A 21,489-nucleotide genomic window follows, 5' to 3' on the forward strand; every position below is an offset into this window, starting at 1 on the left:
CAAGTAACTGCTTAAGTTTAAACTTCCCCCCAGGGGCACTTTTAGACACATTTGGGTCAGTATTATGGGGTTCATGCCAAAGGATGTTGTGTGTTAGTTGAGCAATGCAGTCTATTTTTTCCAAGTGCTTCAGCCACTAACCAACTACATGACATCCTGACGATTACTTCTCTGAAAATAGAAAAGCAGGAAGAAACTCATCTTAATTGCATACACTCAGAAGCCAAAGAAACAGTATGAGATGTCTGTAGTTTGGGCCAGCTAAGACCTTAATTTTTCATGTATTATTCTTTCTTTTGTTTAGGATATACATCCAGGTAATACTTACGTTTTTTGGCATTTAGAGAGCCCTAAGGTCCCTTAATGCAGCTTTCATCTTCTTTTCTCCATACATGCCATCAAACCATGCTTCCAAAAAAAGTTGTCATTAGGAAGGGAGCCCCCAGGCACCACATTACACAGTTGCCTGGTTCATATCAATGTGAATTAGGAAAAATAATCAACCATTTTTAACTACAGCTTTAAAATCATGCAGTTGAACTTGCCTATACTGTTTACATGAAGTATCCTGTAGTCATTCCATGCAGTAGTAAAATTTACTACCATTTTTCTATAAGGCAGTAACAACTGGAGATACACAATAGCATCAGGTCTTTCTCCCTTCAAAGAGGTTTTACAAAGCCTTAAAGCCCTCCTAGCATAAACTGTACTTCAGACCTCTACAAAGTCTGAAACAGTTTCAAATTTGGTACAAACTATAGATGTATTCTGTTACTCTTCTTGCTTCCCCCCCATCACTGGATTCTCCTCTTCAGAAATGCTTTTTAAAAAAAAACTTTATTTTTTTCTGTCTTGCAATTCTGATACTCTTTCTCCATTCCCTCACTCATGAGTTATTTGCTGGCTGGTTTACAGAAAGACCCACACCGAGACAGGCCATCCATAAGACCAGAGTCAAGAAGCCAGCCCCTACTCCTGCATCCCTGTGTACCTGTGAATGAGTCTCACTGCCAACAGTGTTGTGTACCACAGTGCATGCAGGGAGCAAAAACGGGTTCTTCCAAGAGCACACGCTCTAGTAAGTCTGTGTCTAGGAGTAAGCATGAACCTGTGGCTTCCACTACCAATATTAATAATTTCTATCAGAAACAACCTATTCTGCTACTCCTTGCAAGACTGGCACTGACAGAAGCATAGGAGATAATATTCTTTCCTGCTTTGGGGAAATCAGATTACCAGACAGCACAAAGGAACCCACCCAGCAGCCCTGCAAGCTACTTTGCACACCATGTTTTCTTTGTTATGTCCTCCCCTGAAACATAAATTATCAGTAAATGCTGGAGTAAAGATCCAGGACTTGATGGACCAGCTGGTTGATCTGACATGGCAAATACTTTGTTCCTCACATGAACAACCAGTTTCTTCTTCCTCTTCCACCCCCGTTTTAACCATCTTCGAGTGTTTGTAGTCCACAACGAACATCTGATCCTTGTATGACATGTTTTTTTTACTACACTTATTACTTTCAAACCACAAAACACAAATTAGCAGCTTTTGGCATACTTCCTGTTTCAATCATACTCATGTTTACACTCTGAAGAGATGTTGGCATCATTTGAAGAGTTTTTCTATTACTAATTTTCACTTTGTTCTCAAAAATGTGCACTGACAATCTTAGCTTGTCCAGAGGAGGTCCACAAAAACGGTCAGAGGGATGGGACACCTCTCCTATGAGGAAAGGCTGAGAGTTGGGGTTGTTCAGCATGGAGAAGAGAGGCTCCGGGGAGACCTTATTGAAGCCTTCCAGTACTTAAAGGGGTCTTATAAGAAAGATGGGGACAGACTTTTTAGCAGGGTCTGTAGCAACAGGACAAGGGGTAATGGTTTTCAACTAAAAGAGGGCAGACTTAGACTAGATCTAAGGAAGAAATGTTTTGCAATGAGGGGGGTGAAACACTGGCACAGGGTGCCCAGAGAGGTGGTAGATGCCCCATCCCTGGAAACATTCACGGTCAGGTTGGACGGGGCTCTGAGCAACCTGCTCTAGTTGATGATGTCCTTGCTCACTGCAGGGGGGATGGACTAGATGACCTACAAAGGTCCCTTTCAACCTAAAAATTCTATGATTCTCTGATACACGAAGTAACTAACCTCAAAAAAAAACAGGCAGCAGAGCTATTTTAAATGGCAACATGCCATAATGAAAAGCATTATATACTGATAGAGCACCATAGTTCTAAAAGATCCTAAAGCATTCAAGCTCACATTTAGATAGCCTCAATCTCACTTGTGACCTTCCTTTGCTCTAGTTTAGACAACATCCCACTGGGCTGCTGTACTACACCTGCAGAGGCCACTCCCTCTCTCCACTGAGAAAGCAGGTTGTCTAAAGACAATGCTGAATGGGTTTAAAACATCAGCTAAATACAGGCAATTCTGAATGGAAGTTGGTCTTCCAGCAATGCAACAGCATCTTCTGCAGCTTGGCTGAGAAATTCAGCTAGTATGTGATCACCAGAAAGTATTACAGTAGCTTTAATTTTTGTACAGAACAGACAAATTCATTGTTTTGAAAGGTCATGACAGTAGATCGCAAGGAATTCAATTTATCTCCCTCTGATGGATGAAGGACTGAGTCAAACATAGCACAGTGGAAAACTCTGGCTCCAAGAAGTCTGTGCTGGTTCAAACCTGCTCTTAGGCAGCTAAACCATCCTTTCAGCTATACGTTATTACAGCTTGTGATTTTCAACTGATCTTTTTCCCCAGCTATGCTACTGCAGCAAACTGTGTCATACATGAGCGTCAAAAGAGTGGTCAATACATGAAGAATTTTTTTGTCTTTAACCAGGAAGTTAATCCAATACAAAATTATTTGTGATACAGACATCATCATAGTTGTCTCACACTCATGTCTCCACATGTAAGGTGACATATGAAAAAAGTACAGGGAGATACATGGGGGAAAACAGCATCAGCACAATACAGAAAGACAAATACTGGAAGAGCAAACAAGCACAAGGATTAGAAAGACCATGAAGACAGAAAATCAAACAATACCCTGAGCCTCACATGTTTTAGCTTCACAGTACACCCAGGAGGAGAGTGACAGACCAGTAGCACACCTGATTTAACAGGCTCCTTGTGTATAACTGAGAAAAACAGAGCTAGTGAGCAGATCATTCCTGACTGGATGTATGGCTTAATGCAATAACTCTTACCTAAAGCTTTCCGGGTATTCAACAACAGCCATGTTGATAACATCCAGTGCATGCTGATAGTGCTTCTGAGCTGAAAAGAGGAGGGCCAGTAGATGAAGTGAATTCATGTCATCTTTGCACAGTTGCAGTGCTTCTTGAAGATGTTCTATAGCATCAGAAATCTGGGAGAACATGGGGTAGAAATAAAAAGAGAACACATTTCTCCTTCAGTCCTACGTTATATCCCAAAAGTAAGAACAAATAGTCATTAGAAATTCTGAAGAAATCCTACTTAGGCACCTATGAGAAAGACCTCTACTGTCTGAACAGTTTGCCAACATTAACAGACTGCACTGCTTGAAAAAAAACCACACGTTCTAGAGAGAGGATTCTGCAGCATTACTGCTTATAAACAGGAGCAGCAGACCTGATCCAATCAACCTCCTCTTACTTTGGCATGGTGTTTCTACACTGTAAACAGATTCACTACAGAGGCCCAATTCTCAACTCCATTTTCTAGGATGGGTGGCTAGCTCTTCACCTGAGGGAAAGCATTACACATCTCTGCTGTATTTTGTCTCTTGTGATGGCTGTACAAGGCCTTTCATGATTTGGATCAAGAACATAAAAATTAAGTTTGAATGTTCAAGGGTAAAAGAGTCAATATGCAAAAATATGCTGTCAGAAAAAGAAATGTCTGTGCAAGCAGTGATGTAAAGAGCAGTCTTGACACTCACAGCAGCAGCATGTCATTAGAATCAAGTCTCACTTGGCAGACAACTTAACATCTATAATGAATGCAAGTACATCACATGCTCTTTGTGATCCAATACTCTATTTTAGACTATCTGCTCAAAAGGGAACTTCTTAGAACATTTTCTTTCATTTGTCTACCAGTAAGTTTTATACAGAGGATTTTCTTTAAGATTCTCTAGTGTCTGAAATTACTGTTACTTAAATTATTCCAGATCTGTGTCTGGCCCTGGAAGCCTAGGGAAAACAAAACAGAAAAATGTATACATTTTTCCTCATATACACTTTCCCCTTTCCATTCCCGTAAGGGATGGAAAAATGTAGTTCCTTCTTTCCTACTACGAGAACTTCCCACCTAGCAAAGCTCTCTCTACAGACATTCTCCTGCCTTGGCATACCACCAGTGTCAAATTCCCACCACCTCCACAGATCACGGAGGAAAACAGGTAGCACGTAACTAAGAAAAGCAACAATTACACTGCCTGCAGTTACAACAGAGGTTGCTGATCATCTAGATTCCAGGTATACTTCTGGGAGCATAGCACATACTCTGTTCATGGGATAGCTTCATCCTAATGTCCAAGTGACATTTCACTCTTACTGTGCATATGCAAGCCAAAGTACTTAACCACTCTATTACTGGTGACTCCATGCAAGTCTGGAGATCAGTGCGACTGCTCCACAGACATAACCCCAAACTGGCATCTGGCCCACAGCTTCAAAACTGCTGAATGTCCTGGCTTAGATTCAGGCTGGGATATATGACTGAGTGCTCAGCTTTAATGAATTACTGCTTGTCAGTGGAGCTTCTTTAATCACGTGTTGTTATAGCCTACTGCAAAGGTAAGTACATCAGCAGCTTACTAGGACACATTTTCTTACAATGTAAAAACACTAGCAATAACGAGACAACTTGGAACCAGGACAACAGGCATGAGACAGTGGTGGGCCCAGATCTGGCAAGCCACGAAGTTCTTCAGTAGGTATACCAGAGGTATATAAATTTGACTTGCTTTAATGAAGCTCCTATCAAGACTCTTCTTGCATTCAGGAGTAAACACAGCTCTAATTTTTTCTCTTCCTCTGTTTCAGACCTACACAAGTAGTCATAAAGAAATTCCATGTTTGGGAAAAATAAGTTCATTAGAAGAAAAAGAAAATCTGTAGACCAAACAACTGGAGGAGGCTTTGAGCAACCTGTTCCAGCTGACGCTGCTTTGAGCAGGGATTGAACTGGGTGATCTCTAGAGGTCCCCTCCAAACTCAACTATTCTATGATTCTCTTCAAAGACTTGGGAAGGTGATCCTAATTTCCTAGTACGAAGCAGACAAAGAATAATACTTGCAACTAGTGTCTTTACTAAGGGACTTTGTAAGGATACTTGACCTTACTTGCATGTGAACGTGCAAACCAAGTCACTAAGACTTAAATGTCCAATGATCACACAACTGCAAGTTCACACTCCTAACAGAGGCCAGCTATCAAAGAAGCTCTCTGACTCTCTTGCAACATACACAAAATAAAGCAGCACAAAAGTCAGTTGTGGTTGCTCCTGCAAACCTGCAGGCAGTCACATACTGTTGAAATAAGTGTAATCCGAAATGATTTTCCCCTGTTCTGTGGCATAGGCCTTACAATAGTTACATCTCATTTCAGCACTTCCCTCTAGTACCATCAGAGTCACAGGCAATGGCTGGTTTTGGAAGTTAATCATGCTTCCCTGACACCTAACTGTTTCACTTGAGCCCAAAAAGATTCTTTAGTGATGTAACACCATTAGTAGCCTACATAGTACTGCTGCATAGTTAGAAACAATGGACAAAACACAGATTAAAAAAAATAACCTTTAATATTGTGAAGAGACTCTATTCCTTTATGGGAAGCATTATACAAAACAGCAACCTGCAACAGACCAGATGCAATGAAATACAAACTAAATTTCAAACTAAAGAATAAAAGCAAGATGTTTGGCAGCAGTCAACACAAGCTTCTTTTGAAAAGCAGAGATCATCAATCTATTGACAGATGCCCCAGTTTATTTATTTAAGTAACTATGTAATACGAGAAATGGAAGCTGGCAGCCCAGATGGCACCCTGAAACTTCAGGGCTGTGTCATAGGTAGGCTGCCAGTTTAAATTCCCTACAAGTGCTGCGCTTTAAAGCTTCTTATTTCAGCTAGACTGCAAGTCGAAGTGGGGCCTGCAATTAGAAGATGTTACCCTTCTCTGATTCATCTTTCTGTTAATAAATATACCACAAGTGTTCTGCATGGCACACAGGTATATTCAGATCACACTGATTATGAAGCAAAGATATTGAAGTAAGCCAGAAATAGCATCTTGCAGCACTACCAAAATAATGCCACAATATGGATTGTTTAGACTGCCTCTTATGTAATAGGATTTATTTCAATAATGCTATATGCTTCCTTAAAAACAATGCTGGGATGTTACAACTGTAGGTATAAAAGGGAAAACGGTATGAGCGTTAAAAATAATTCCAAACAGTAGAATGCACTTGCACAGTTAGAATGGTAAATGAAACAGGATCTCATAAGAGGAGTTTTCGGGCCTTATAATTTCATATCAGTTCTGAGTTACAGTTAATTAACCATTAAAAACTATCCTCTCCATCTCTTTTCATAGCATGGGGATTATAGAAAGGAGAAAGCTTTATTGACTGGCAAGGAGCTTCCATTGGAAACAGACTTGCTACAGTCCACCATAACTTCAGGAAAGCAGGCACAGACATATCTGTGAATTAAGTTATGACTTAATTCTTACTACAGGCTGTTTTTGATCACCAGAAAAATCTAGGCGAGGACCTAGACGGAAAAGCAGCATGTTGCTTTTCAGCAGAGGAAGCACTAGCTGATCTGGGAGAAACACAAACCAGAACTACCCACATCCAGCAGTTGCTGAAAGAAGCACCTCTTGATGCCTTCTGAAACAGAGCTCCCCTCCTGGGGCAAAGACAAGACAGCAGGAAAATACTGTGGAGAAAACCGCTGAAATATTTTCTCTGGTGCCTTAACTGATGTTTATCTTATTTTTACATCCAGACACTCTGGAAGGCAGTAGGTGTTTTTTGGATATTGCCACTTGAAACTTCAGGTCTGTTGGCAGCCCACAGATGAAATTGATAAGTGAGATCTCTAATTCTCAGCTGCTGGCCCCTGGCTGTCTTTCCCTTCCTATTTTCACGCAAAGCAAGGTCAAATCAGATCAAGTATTAAAATGGTACTAAACCCCCCATATGTTGTTTTATGTATCTGACACTGATTAACATGCCATTCAAGGTCAAAAACAACACCGCCACCCAAAATGAGAAGGGACAGCACTTAAAATTAACAAGAGCACTGACTTTCTGGAGTCATTTCCATAGAAACTGGTCTGCTAAAAAACAAGACAAGGCATTAAAATCAGTGAGCTTTAAAATGTTCATTCTCCCTTGTTTTTGCTGATCCAAATGCTGTTACCACAGAAACAGGAGAAGCAGCCGAACCAGCCGCCAGGAGTTGGGAGTTAAAGTCTCATTTGTTGATCGGCTCGGCTGGCTGCCAGTCAGGCACTGCAGGTGGAAATAACCATCACAGCAAATACTGACTTTGGCCTCAGGGCACTTCAGCTTTGGGGGAAAACCAAAGAGTTGAGACCCTCCTTACAGAAGAGGCTATTCTACTCTGTTTTGCTGAAAAATCCACCCTAAAATGCTGTGGGGCTGACCTAGACTCTCCAGGAGTCACTGGAGTCCTCCCAGGAACTCTGGTGGTCTTTAAGACACAGAGCCACACACACAAACACAAGCACGAAGCACCTCATCATCATCTTTCATTTTGGTTGGTGATGGTTTTCGACTGCCAACTCTGTGAAAGCATTTTATAACCATTCCTCCTCTTGTCACGTCCTCATCGCATGTCAGAGGGAAGCTTACGCTTTTCCATTTCCCCTTTCCCTTGTCCAGTGCTGACAGAGACAAGAGCTACTGGAAATATTTTAGAGTCTTCTGAGGAAGATGAATTGCTCCAACTTTGCTTGGCACTCTACCGGTCAGCTGCCTCTCTTGCTTTGTTCCATGAAAAAGCTCTCTTATCTCTGCAAGCTGATACCTAGATTTTTCAGTGTTGGGTAAGGTTACCTCATTTATTGACCCCAACTATGGAAACAAAAAGGCCTGTTTCCTGAGAATAACATTCAGGTATTATGTTATAACCTACTGCATAGGAATGGCCTGATTTGGGTACTGTAGCATTGCCTGATGAAAGCCCTAACTGTGACGTTCAATAGTTAATGCAAACTATCAAAAAAGGTATCATTTATCTTTCAGTTAATCAGAAGGAGAATATATTAGATACTTTAAATAATTAAGGATATTAAAAATGCATTATCAAATGTTTATCATTAAGTAAACTGGCAAAAGAAGAGTAGGATATTTTACAGCAGTCTAAAAATAAAGATGTCTCAGGTATCTCCTCTCTCTCCAAGCACGCGTTAAAGATTTATATCTCACTAGATGGAGAAGAGCAGGAGCAGCATCGCAGGGGTCAGGCTGACACCACATAACACACTTAGATCACACATCTATGGTAGCAGGGGTGACTGGCAGAACATCAAGGATGAAAATACACAGGTGAGGTAGACAAAAGAGAACGTGAACATGAGGACAAGAGACTGAATGGAAAGAACAAGAGCAAAAGGAAAGGATGAAATGAGACATACAAAACAACACTGAAAGACAGGCTACAACTGGAGAAAAAGAAAGGGTAGCAAGTTAAAATGCAGTAATCTGACAGTGAAAACAACAAAGAACCAATGACCACAAAAATCTTGATTTTATTTTTAAGGATAGCAGCTGAAAAGCTGTAATGCTTTTACTCATGGCAAGAAGCAGAAGAGGCAGCAGATCAGAAAACCTCCTTAAGAGGCAAAAGCTGCGAGAGAAAGAAGGGTAGCTGGATATTTTTTAATGAAAGACCCTGAGCAAACCGCATCATAAAGCAACCAGTAGGCTGATGAAAAAGTTAAATAAGCCATTTTAATTATCCTTTCTTATTGCAGGCTTCCTCACAACACATTGCTCTCATTATGAAAGGGTTACAAAAGTGACATTATCAAGAGTGTGCTCTGTTGGAACAATTAGTTTAACCTAACAAACACATAGGTCCCCTAATTAGTTCAGGAAAGTAAGAAGGATCCAACTGTTTGACTCTGTAGTGTAGACTAAGGAGAGGAAACTGCAGCAAGCAGAAAGCCTGCCAAAGAAGGAAACTATGATGATGAAATTTCAAATCTAGAGAAGCATTTAAAAAAAATAGGGACTGCTCCAATAAAGACTGACTTTTAATCAGAAGGGACAGAGAAATAAAACACATCCCAATTATAAAAAGAAGGGACAGAAAAATAAAGCACAGCCCAAACATTTTTTCTGAAAGGCAGTGCAGTGTATTTTCTGATCAGCTTAATTTTTATGAGTTAACACCTGCAGCAGCATTCAAATGCCAACTAATCCCACTCACTGCAGAGCTCCAGCACCCGTCAAAGCCCAACACCAAACGTGCCCAAGTATGGAATAAACCAATCCCCAGTGCCGAGAGCATGCGATTTGGCGTGATACAGAACTGGGCAGTAACAAGAGAGCCTTTGGAATGGCCCGCAGCAGGACACAGTGTGATACCCAGGGAACAGGAATAAACACACCTCACTTGCCCCACAGGGACAAAGTTGCTCCAAATGGGAACAGCACTGCTTAGGAGTTACAGCTGAATGCATGCTCTAAGGAAGGTTGTTCCATGTGCTATAGAATTATTATTTAAAAAAAAAAATTCTTCCAGGAGCATACTCTGATTCATTGTCATTGATTACAATGTAGGAAGGAAGGCACCCTGTTTAGCAAGTCTGGGTCTTGTTCAACTGGACTGTCCTTCTCCCACCCTCTCAAGACTCAGTGGTTGCCAATTATTGCACATACCTGTCTGACAAGAGCCAGCTGCAGCGATAGATAGAGGATGATTTGGTGATCTTCCGGGGCCAAGTCACGCGCTCTTTAAGGAGGACGACACAATACAAAAAGAAAAGCGACTGTTAGATTGTACTTTGCAGACCTCCTTTGCCATGAGTCACACACAAGCACAGAACAAAACCCAGTCCTCCCCTACAGAAAACTAGTCCAGTAAAGTAATGGGGGAGCACACCAAAACTAGACAAAAAGCAGACCGATGCTGGCCTGGCTAAGCCAGGCTCACAGGAACAAATATGAGAAACACAACTGCCAGGATGTTATACAACTTACATGCTCCTTCATTAATGCCACTTAATGTTTTGGAACTTGGATAACTGATATGGAGAAAGTAGCTCTTAACTCATAAAAACCCATTGAAGCATTATTTTAAGTAACACATGAGGGAGATAGTTGTCCAACTTGTTCTTATATCACCACTTTTCAAACAGTAGCAGAGGGTTAGGTTAGCACTGAAAAAATAGTAAGTTTCTGCTATTATTGTGACTATAAGCATGTAGAGGACTAAAGATCAGGAGCCCATGATGTGAGCTAGTGCTCAAACGCACAAAACATCCTCCACCCTGCAGCTTCTAGCCTAATCGCTGACAGTAGACTCCTAATTTGGAAAGGGAAGACACTGAGGGAGGAGTGAGGATTTGGTGGCAGGAGCTGAGCCTGGACCAAAACCAAGGCCCTTACTTATCAAGCTTGGACCTCTTATTACCTTCTAGTTTGATACTGATAGTATTGATATTACCTTCTAGTCCACAGCAGGCAACAGTGTGCACTGCAGTGACCCCTTGGCTAGTGAAGGCTGCAGTGTCTCTAGAACCAGATGTGGAGGCCCTTCACATAGGCTTGTGCAAGACAAGCAACAGGGACGGACACCCAGGGCAGAACTGTCCCTCTCAGACTATGCTAAGCATGAAACTGCAGTCTGAGCTTGCTAGCCTGTGGAGAAGCCATTAACCAAGGCAACGTGAAGATAGCATTTTGGGGACCTAACATAAGAGCAATGTGGGACACTGGCTCATGCCACACTGGCAGCCCAGCCCAGGAACCAGTGGATTATCCCCTTGCTGACCCACAGAGCTTGCTCCTAGCTCTGCAGCACAGGGAAGTCATTTCACATGGGAGAGATGGAGAAGAGGAAGGTCCCTTGTAGCCAAATGACATTCCTGACCTCCCTCTGGACTGCGTTCCAGGACACCAGGGAAGCCTGCACCTGCATTGTCCTGCCCAAAGCGAGCATGATTAACATCCTTATGAGGGAGAAACAACAGGCTGACAAGGCTGGTGGTTAAAAACCCTGCCAAAACTATTAATTTGCTAGAAGTAATAAACAAATAAACAAAAATCAGAGAATTACTTCAGGAAACAAACCACACACCATTTTAATGGCAGCTACCTCTCAAATGCTATCTTGGCTGTGAGCAAGAAACTGTTGGAGTTGACTTTTATCACTAATGGCTCTAGAATGAATTAATTTAATATAGACTGAATGTGTCCTGTAACTCTGCAAGTCAAGGTAGCACTCAAGGATTCTGATGCAATGCCAAAGACATCAAGGTGCAATTAGTACAGGCAACTCACTAATTTTTCCCCCCACTTCAAAAAAAAACAACCCTCCCTCCAAAACCCCAACAAAACCAAACCAAAACAAACCCCAAACCCAAACAGCAGCAGCAACAGGACTCCATAGGATAGAACCCAGCTTTGCCCCAAGCTGTTGGAGCAGGGTGAGTCGCCTCTTTAGCAAGCGGCTCCTGTGAGAAGTTCACTAGTAGTCTCTCCAACAATAAATAACAGGGGAAAGTTCACATGGGTGTATGGAAGAAGAGATTAATGGTGTTTTTGGAAAGAAACAAAGGGTTGTTACTTTACTGTTCAGTTTCCTCACAAAGTATTAGAAAAATACACGATCCAACCTTCCAGCTGAACAGGCCACTTATACAGACGGCTACAAGCTAAACCATGGCCTGAGAGATCATGTATGTACTTTAAAAACAGGTGAAAAACAAAGAAGATCATAAAAAGAAAGAACCCAAACTCAGGCATTAGGAAGACACTAGTAGTAAGCAGCTCACTATCACAACATCGTCGTTGGCTGAAGTTTGAGTACCTATTGTTTGGCTAGATGCTTATCTGATTTGTAGCTAGAATTAAGATACCGTGAAAACAAGCCACAGCCAGTGGGAAAGGTCAAAGGATACAAATAAATGCAGTTTAAAAAGCACTGCAGCAGCGCAATTACATCAAAATCAGGCAGTAGTGAAAATATTACATTGGAGCCCAGGAACTAGCATGACTTAAAGTATACTACTGATGCAAAAAGTGACTGAATAAATGGCTTTTTAAAATTTTATCTTTCAGATATCCATAGGGTAAATATCCAGAATTACATCTGTGGTTTCAGCTTACCATATGCTCTTGCAACCACTGCAAAACAAACATGCTGGACTCCTCCCCACTCAGCATCAGAAAAACAGCTAAGATCCAGTAACATGTTCAACTTGCTACAATCTGTACTTTGATATACCAGAGATCTCAAAGTTTCTTCACTTCTGTAATTAATGTATTTATGACCACAGCAAACTCAGAATTAGATGCTTCAGCCCAAGACTTAGACCACATAAGCTTCCATGTAATTGCCATCCAAAGTGTGTCGGCACCTACATTTACAATGTTAACTGCCCAAACACCACCTAATGTATTTTGGGCACTGTAACTTAGTCATAACAGGGTCAAGAAGCTCACACCTCACCTCTACCACAACAGAACTGACAAAAATGGTTTTTAAACCAAGCAGTTTTACTTGAGGTAACTGTAGTTGCAGAGATTTTCAGGGCAGAGCCATTGGATCAGATTCCCCCACAAAATAAAGAGGTGAAGAACAGGCGAGTGGCAACTGTTTTGTACCGCTAGCTCCATACCCCCTTGATGTAAACACTCATTAGGACAGCAACCATCCCCTCTGCAGTAAGTGCACCCATGCCAGGTCACCCCATGGCAGCCTACACCCTGGCGGTGAAGGTACTTTCCCAACACGAGGGAAACAGGAGTTGAAGCCTGCTTCACACAGGAACAGACACAAAAGTAGTTCTCCACATTCACCTGCTGGCATCATTTGAGGAAGCTGCATCTCCCAGCACTGTAGATCTCACTGCAGCTGATTTGGGGCCAACGTTATTTCTGTTTAGTGGCAGAACAGGTACTCTTACCTTGGATATTCAACCAAATAATCACTGCATTTAGTTTTGACAGACTATTGCTGAAATCTACTGAACTGTTCTTAAACTTTCAGGCAAGGAAGCCTTATGCAGAAGAAAACCCAAACATGAAAAACAACAATTATTCTGAATTCATCCAAAGAAATACACAATGCAAGCATCCGCAAGATTCCTACTCACCTCTCCAAAGTCTGAAGTGCTTTCTTGTTTAATTCATCCTGAGTGCCCTTCAGAGTAGCTGCAGGACAAGATACAACGCAACTTAAGAGTTTAATTCAATGTTTCCAACTAAATAAATAAGTAGTTACACATGCACAGAGTATTTCAAACTGGGAGCATAAAGACTGCATAAATCTGGTGGTGTGTGTGTTCATGCCTGGAAAACATGCCATTTTGTTTTTAAAGAACAGCACAAAACCAGTATTTTAACCTGAATTCTCAATTTAATTTTTATTAAAGACTCTTCCAACTCCTTTGAAATGCCCAAGCATTTTTTATTTGCATATGCCACTGAAGGGGTCTGGGAGGAGAAGGGGACATACAGTAACTAGATACCAAGGCCCTCTGCCAGGTTGGTATATATGCTGAAAGCAGTAACTAACAGCATATTCTGACTCAGATACAGACTGTCTCCACCACTGTCTTCACGTAGGAGGGTGTTGCAGGTTGAACAGGGAACTACCAGGAGCCAAATTCACAGCTCTGACAAAACCCTGACAACACACCACCCTTGAGAACACAACAGACTTTTAGGCTACTTCAGGTGTGGCATTAGCCACTAAAGCCCTCCTTGGTGTCTCTAATTGCTTGACTAAAGGATGCTGCCCACTACGCTCACTTCCCAATGTGTGAATTAATTCCTAGCCAAAACCATAAAAAGAGAAGAATCAAGTTCTTGTTATGCCAGGGTATCATAAGCTATCATCATCAAGAGCAAGGGGAATGGAGGAAGAGCTTAGAGAAGCATGGCTTTCTCAGATCCAAAATATCTGGAAAGCTAGCAATAATTTTCAGAAGTACACTGCCTGTCTTGTTCTGGTTCTTAGTTTTCAGATTTTGCACAGCAGTTGTTTCTTCTTGTGCCTACCCTGAATTTGAGGGCTACTGATCAACAGCACGAAGTGATGAGTAGCTAATCCATCAGCAAACAGCCACCTATGAATACATTTGACTTCATACACCAAGTCAGCGCAAGCTCCAGAATAGGAAGTTAGTAAGTAGTATATACTTCAGCAATAAAGTCAGATAAAATTCAAGTATTCTTAAAAGTTATTAAGAGGAGAGACTTGTGTTCTTCTACAAGATGTACAAAGGTAATCACTTTCTTTGGATTCTGCAACATGCTAGTGAGTGAAACTTCAAGTAATTTATTTTGATGAAGTAGTTATAGTGATCAGGCCTTTTTTATTCCTACATCTTCCAGCAGTTCTTCAAAACACCGGATTCATTTGGGAGGAACACCAATCTTCAGGATTTCCCAAATAATAAAAGATCAAAAATTGCTTATGCCCCAAAATCTACTCTAAGTAGTAAAAATTTAACAAAAAATTTGCAGTTCAAAGAATAAATTTCAAGACATGGAATTTCATGCAAAATGCAGCATTTATTAGAAGTAGCTGGAAATGCTTCACTCTCAATAGCCTTAAACTGAGTATTCAGGTCCACTGCCAAATACTGGAAAAAGGTAACAGAGGAGGAAAATTTAGGAAAAATTAAAAGAATCAACATTGATGTAAATATAAAATACTTGAGGATACATCACAAAGGATGTGATCATGTGATCATGGATGTTCATCCAGAAAAATATGTCAGATTCTCATGGAAACTGCAAGATTCTTTATGTAAGTTACAGAGCAGTTCTGGAGATGCCCACACAATGAGGAAGACTGAAAGAAATTTTACTATTTGCCCTCCAGAATAAATATCAAATGGAAAAGCTAGCAGAACTTCTAAGTTCCACCTGGTGAGACATTCGACTGATGTTCAGGTTGTAGTTAGAAAACAGCACAGAATGTGTTATGGAAATGAAGTGATTACTCTACAACTAGTCAGCTTTGCCTCTGCACTACTGGGAAGCAGCATGTGAGTCCCACCTCCCACAACATGAACTGTATTTTCAGCTACAACTAAATGGGAAATTTGGCTGTCCGTCTCTAGATTTGTATCTGACTTTGATAAACACTTTGAAATTTGTGTTTGACAATACTTAGGACTGATGCTGCAGGTTACCCATGCCATCTACAGGGCCTTTACAGCTGAAGGAGGTAAATTAGAAAAAAAAGTAATGAAAAGTGATTTGGGGAAGGATACATAAAAAGCACCAGGTTGAGGGAGGTGATTTCCCCCCTCTGCTCTGCTCTCGTGAGACCCCACAAGACAAGGCAGACAGGGGCCTGTTAGAGCAGGTCCAGAAGAGGACCATGAAAATGATCAGGGAGTGGGACACCTCTCCTGTGAGGACAGCCTGAGAGAGTTGGGGTTGTTCAGCGTGGAGAAGAGAAGGCTCCACGCAGACCTTATTGCAGCCTTTCAGGGGGCTATAAGAAAGATAGGTTTTTTTTTTACCAGGGCCTGTAGCGATAGGACAAGGCGTAACAGTTTTAAACTAAAAGAGGGAAGATTTAGATTAGATATAAAGAAGAAATTCTTTACTATAAGGGTGGCCAGACACTGGAACAGGTTGCCCAGAGATGCTGTGGATGCCCTACCCCTGGAATTGTTCAAAGAAGTTGTTGTCACTGCAACCCACTTGTATCACTGAAAAGCTCTTACTTTAGACAAAGAAAAGCTTGCACCAAGGAGACAGAATTAGGTGGGCCTGACTAAACTTCTAAGAGGTTGACAGCACAAATGAATTCCTCAGCCTCTACCCAGCTTTACCTACCATGAGCATGGCTGCTGCAGTTCTACCAACTAAAACACAGTATGACTTATTACTTAGATTAAAATCGCCTGCAAAGTCATCTTTGCAGACGTAGTAAGGCAGAGAGCACAGGGGAGTTTAAGTTTCTGAAACCTCAGCAGTTATTCTTGTAAGACACATTACTTTTGCAAATGACACCTTAGGATCCCAAGACTTATTTTCTAAACCACTCTGGATTTTTAAAGGAGATTAAGCCTTACCAAAAGTCAACAGATCTTCAGAAACATTTTGGTACCTAAATACAAAGCTCTAAAGTCACATTTGAAAACAGAGGAGGGCAAGTTCTGTGTTAGAAAGCAGGTGCAGCACAGTAGGTGTGAATGTACAGAGTGAAACACTTACTGCTGAGGATCAACATCAACACTACAAACACAGGTACAGGAGTCTAGTTCTAGTCTTCTCCTGTGGACTGAAGACTTATTAGCAGCTGCAGCATAATCAGGTCTATTTATGTAACCCATTAGTTTTATGGGAAAGAATTCAGTTTGTGTTGTGCAAAACTGTTCCATTATGTGAATCACAACATAAGAAGCGGGGATGATGAAGAGATGGACTTCAAAAATACATTTCTGATCCAAACTAAAATATCAATGCACATGCACCCTTTTGCACATAACAGTGGGTTTCAAAAAGCATTCCTTTGTGTTAAGACACCTAATAAAGCAAGGTGTACAGTTTTAGGACCCAGAATCATAATTAAAGATTGCATGTGTTGACTGTTATCTCCAGAAGCAAAAATGATGGGTTTGTTCACTAATAAGCAATGTCTAACTTTTTTTTTAAACATTAACCAGTGCTATCAGTATACAGATTATTTATAAAATCCACAGACTGATAGAAAAAGTATCCAATTCAGTCCCAGATCCATGGCCTTATACCAAAATCATAAACGAAAACAGAGATACAGAAACACCCTCTTATCTCTGAAAGAGTGAGGGTCTGTTGAATCTACAAAGATTTCACAAGATGTGAGGTGGTGATGTTAGGTAAGAAGAGCGCTTGTATCTCACAATGCATTCTCCACCTGGTCTTTCCTCTTTAGCCTTTGTTAAATTCACCTCACCTTCCCCTGTCTTCAATGGATTCTTCACCAGACCTAAGGGAGGCAAAGTTGACAATACAGCTTATGTCAAAACTGGAACTAGAGGAAGAGAAAGGTTTGCTGTTGACATTGACCTATTGGGAACAGATGTGCAGAAAATTTAGTGTAGAATAAATGGACATTCTGTACGAACAAGAGATTTGTGCTTCTAAGAGTAAGGCAAAGGTGGCAATGACTTCCTCCAAGGACACATCTTTCAGCTACTTCAATAAGACTTATTTCAAGAAACATGTAATTAGACATTAAGAACAAGGAAGCTACACATACGCTACCCCGCATAAGTTTCAGGAAGTCTTATTTCATCCAGGAGTAAATCTAATAATTGTAAAAAATGTAAAGTGACTTTTTTTCAAATGGTCCCACAAGTTCTTTGAATTGTCATTCAGCAGGGTTCTCTCTTCTGACTCTGCTTTTTAGTAAAGTGCTTTTTGCAAGTCACAAATAATACTTAACTCTTCAGTGCCTCTGTCACACAGGAGGAGAAATATTTAGTAAAAGGATATATTAAATAGGAAAGCCTAACCTTGGATGGAAGGCATCTTAGCATAATGCTGTAAGTTTTATAACGCAGTTGGTCAAATGTCTGTGAAATACTTGGCTATCATTGAAAATGCCGACTCACTGAAAGTCAGCTCAAGTGGAAAGTTATAGGAATAACATATATACACAGATGTTTGACTGTGTGTCTGCATATGTCACTATGAGCTGGTATAAACACAATGATAAGATTGACAGTATGAGGCAGGATTACATAGAGGAGTTGCTATCTTCCTTTCAGCATGTTCTACTCTTGCTTCCTCACTGTCATAAGCTATTTTTTAATGAAGCTAATGAAAAAAGTCTCGTTAGTGCAAATTTGACATTTTCTAGTAAAATGCTGTTCCATATTCATGATTATCATAAGCATGCTTTTGAAGGACTTGATCCATTTTATTAAAATATAACCTGAAAGATTTTCCTCAAATAACTGAAAAACTGGCCCTATGGACTTAAAGGCTAGAGATACGAGGAGAAAGCAGGTATTCCAATGTTTCACAAGATAAATCAGATGGTAATCTGGGGGGGGGGGGGAATCTAAGGCAGTTGTTGTGAAGACCGTTTCTTTTACGTTACAAAGGACACTTATTGCAACATCTGAACTAATCTCTTGAAAACTCAGAGAAGACTTTTCTTCCAGAAGAAAAGTTTCTAATGTGCATTTTGCTCCACCAAAGTATTTTTAGAGCCAGAGTACAGAACATGCCTCTACAACCCCATTATTTAGAAACCACCTTCTTTCCATACTGAGGATAACAAATAGATCATAATGGACTAACCTTCTATCTCAGAAAATAGTCTCTGGGATCTCATATGGTTTAAGGGACAGCTTAAACAAAACCTTGGCAAAATGCCCTAAAAAGTTAGGCTGTTAAGCAGAACTCAGTGTTTAATGAACTTAAAAAAAAAAAAGTATGAGAAAGTTCAGGCTAGGAAGGACATATGTTTCTTGACATGAACTTTCTAGGGGGAACTATTCTGAGGCAGAGAAATGGAGAACTGAAGAGAGATGCAGTGCCTGTTAGCCTCCATGATGGAAAGCAGAACAGAACAGCTGATCAGATATGGCTGGCTGAAAAAATACACCGTCTTGCACTATTGAAGAGCACAAGCCAGTTCCTTGTGCACATGCCTTGCAGAATTATGGTGTAACTTACAAGGCCAGCATACTTCCATGATATCATACAGTCATTTTAGCTTTGTTTCAGGCTCATTTACTGGAAGAAGTTGGTTCATTTCTATGGGGCCCATCTAACAGAAAAGCTGTTGCTTGCATGTGGGCAGGACTGACAAAGTGATTAGGAAAAACAGTAGCTCAGCCATTATTCAAAGAAACAATGTTAGAAGGCCTTCTACCTATGTTAGAATTCATAGAAGAAACAGAGACTGTCCCCACCTGTAAGCTTGATGCAGGTCAGAGTTAGAACTCTCCCAAACACTGGGACTTCAAGCCCTTCTGGCTACCAGGGACCAAATCTGCAGGAGCCCATTGTCCAGTCATTCAAAACCCAAGCAAGCAGGATTAAAATAAAACACTTCTTACGTTCAGTGGTCTGTATCTAGTCAACGTCCACACGTACCAGTGAGGTAGATATTTTTATCTTGTTTACTTCTAAGCAGAGAAAGAAACGACATCACAGAGTGGTTGAATCTCTGTGGGGAATCAGTATCATGCCAGGAACTGAAGTCAGGCATTTCTGACTCCAGTTCTTGGATTGTATTTCTTTATGTGATTTACAAGTGGGTGACAAAAATATGAAAATAGATGGCAAGTTTGACTTTTTTTTTGTGTAAATAAGTCAAAGAAATGTATTAAAAATATTCAAGTAAAGCACACCAAGCATTGTCAGCTACAGTCAAGATTGTCACCACCTAAGTAACAATTTGCATTTTTTCCTTCACCTAAAAACTTTTACCTTTATTACCACAGAAGACAGTTCCCCGAGAAAGTGAACAGTCCCTATTTGTCTTGCAATCTCATTGTTTTTCATGTCCAGCCAGCTCTAAAAGCAGAGTTTCTAATACACTTCCATTGTTTGCACTGAAGACTTTGAATAGATGCTCTCCATACAACACACTTGACAAACAGGATAACTCACCATCAGTAGCTTGAAGACTATATGTCAGGCCCAGTGCCAGGTAACCCTTTGCTAGGGACTCTCCAGCATCCTCACCCAGGTCTATCACCATTTTAGCAAAGTATTCTCCTTCTTCCAGCTGCAAAAGAGGTAGGTTGAAGACTTACAGGCATTTCCTCTGCACGTGCTTCAATAAGATTATCCCATTAAACTTACAGGTAAGTGATCTGAGAGCCATTCATACAAGGGTTTTCAGTGATCACAGTAAACACTGGTAGACAGGAGGATGTAGAAGGTCAGATTAGCAGACCTTGGTGCACATGCACAGCTTTGAGAAGTTTTGGGTTTTTTAAGTATCCACCCCAAACTATTTCCAGATGTTTAAGGTTAATGAAGGACACTATCTTATTTTTATATTTCACTTCAGGTGTGCTTCAGTCATGCAACCTTAAATACAAATGTTGGACCAACTGACTAATATACTACCCTAGCAGTACATTGAAAGGTCTAACAAATTTCTTCCTTCATAGAAAGACCATCTAGTTTTGCTGGTATGATGTCTTTAAACCTTAGTAAATTTTACTTCCTTTTAAAACGTTACAAGAGTAAAACAAGAAAGCACTTTACTGCAAGCTGAGTTCAGCTGCTACTTGCAGTTCTGCTGCCACAACAAGGAGGCAGCAAATTCAGGACACAAATTTTGGTCTGAAATACCACACCACCTTAGGAGCTCATGCTGCACTAGCCACATTTTGCATCTTTTTCAAAGACACAATTTCTTTGAAAATACATTTTATATTACAGATTGTAATGGGAAGAGAAAGCAGGCATGACCTCTCGGGGTTAGCCTCCAAAATGGTGAAATATGTAAGTTGGTTTCTTCTACTGCAGCACAGACTGCTCCCCCAGCCTTCCTTTCCAGCTGACCACACAGATCTAAGTCTAATGAAAAAATTAAGCTTTAGTATCTTTAAAATCTGAATTAATGATAATTTTAAACAAAAAATAATTTGAATAGTTTATTACAGAATGGAGCGTTCCCCATTTCTAACCTTAAACTCTCATTTAACATCACTCACCCGTTATAAGTAGAGAAGACCTGTAGACTGTACATATCTGGAAAGGTGTAGGTTGGAGAGGTACAAGCAAAAGCTGTAAGTAATGCCTGAAAGGCACAGAGCCTACAGGAAGACTACATTTCTCTACAAGATAGTTTGCTGATCCTGTCAACCATAATCAGCCATCCCTAATCAAGAACCAGACACCATTATGCCATCTGAAAAATCCTCCTTTTGGAAAATTTTATTATATGACAACTGCCTTTCTGGGATGGCGTTGTTTAATTTTGAGGAAATACATTTTTGTTTGAAATCCAACTGTTTTAGATGGAAGTACTGCAGCCATAACTGAAACGCGCTCTCTTAATACTCAGCTTTGTCAGATTTCAGCACCTCATAGTTCCTTGCCATCTAAAAGGAGTCACTCATAATGAACTGGAATCAAAACATACCAGCAGACCAGAAACTTCCTTCTGTAGTGATCTGTTAATATGCTACCTATGAAGAGAATCTACGTGACTTGATGTACTATCCTGTCAATGGGACTCCTAGTTATATCACTTGGAGACATTCAGGTCACAACATTAATTAACAGCTTCATAAACAAAG

General features: G+C 40.6%; 1 protein-coding gene across 4 annotated transcripts in view; it reads right to left on the reverse strand.

Annotated features, from left to right (window-relative positions):
- The window catches only part of TTC7A (tetratricopeptide repeat domain 7A), a gene marked incomplete at both ends in the record, with an annotated part of 182,100 nt that overhangs the window by 93,313 nt on the left and 67,298 nt on the right, over positions 1–21,489 (reverse strand). For all 4 annotated transcript variants that reach the window (XM_081997950.1, XM_081997951.1, XM_081997949.1 and 1 more), the window contains 4 exons: positions 3,222–3,382; positions 9,923–9,995; positions 13,363–13,420; positions 19,844–19,961. In XM_081997950.1, coding sequence (XP_081854076.1) covers positions 3,222–3,382; positions 9,923–9,995; positions 13,363–13,420; positions 19,844–19,961 — 410 coding nt within the window. The remainder of the gene's footprint in view (positions 1–3,221; positions 3,383–9,922; positions 9,996–13,362; positions 13,421–19,843; positions 19,962–21,489) is intronic.

Source organism: Phaethon aethereus (genome assembly GCF_964289735.1).
Source record: "Phaethon aethereus genome assembly, chromosome: 3".
In the NCBI taxonomy this organism is placed as follows: domain Eukaryota; kingdom Metazoa; phylum Chordata; class Aves; order Phaethontiformes; family Phaethontidae; genus Phaethon; species Phaethon aethereus.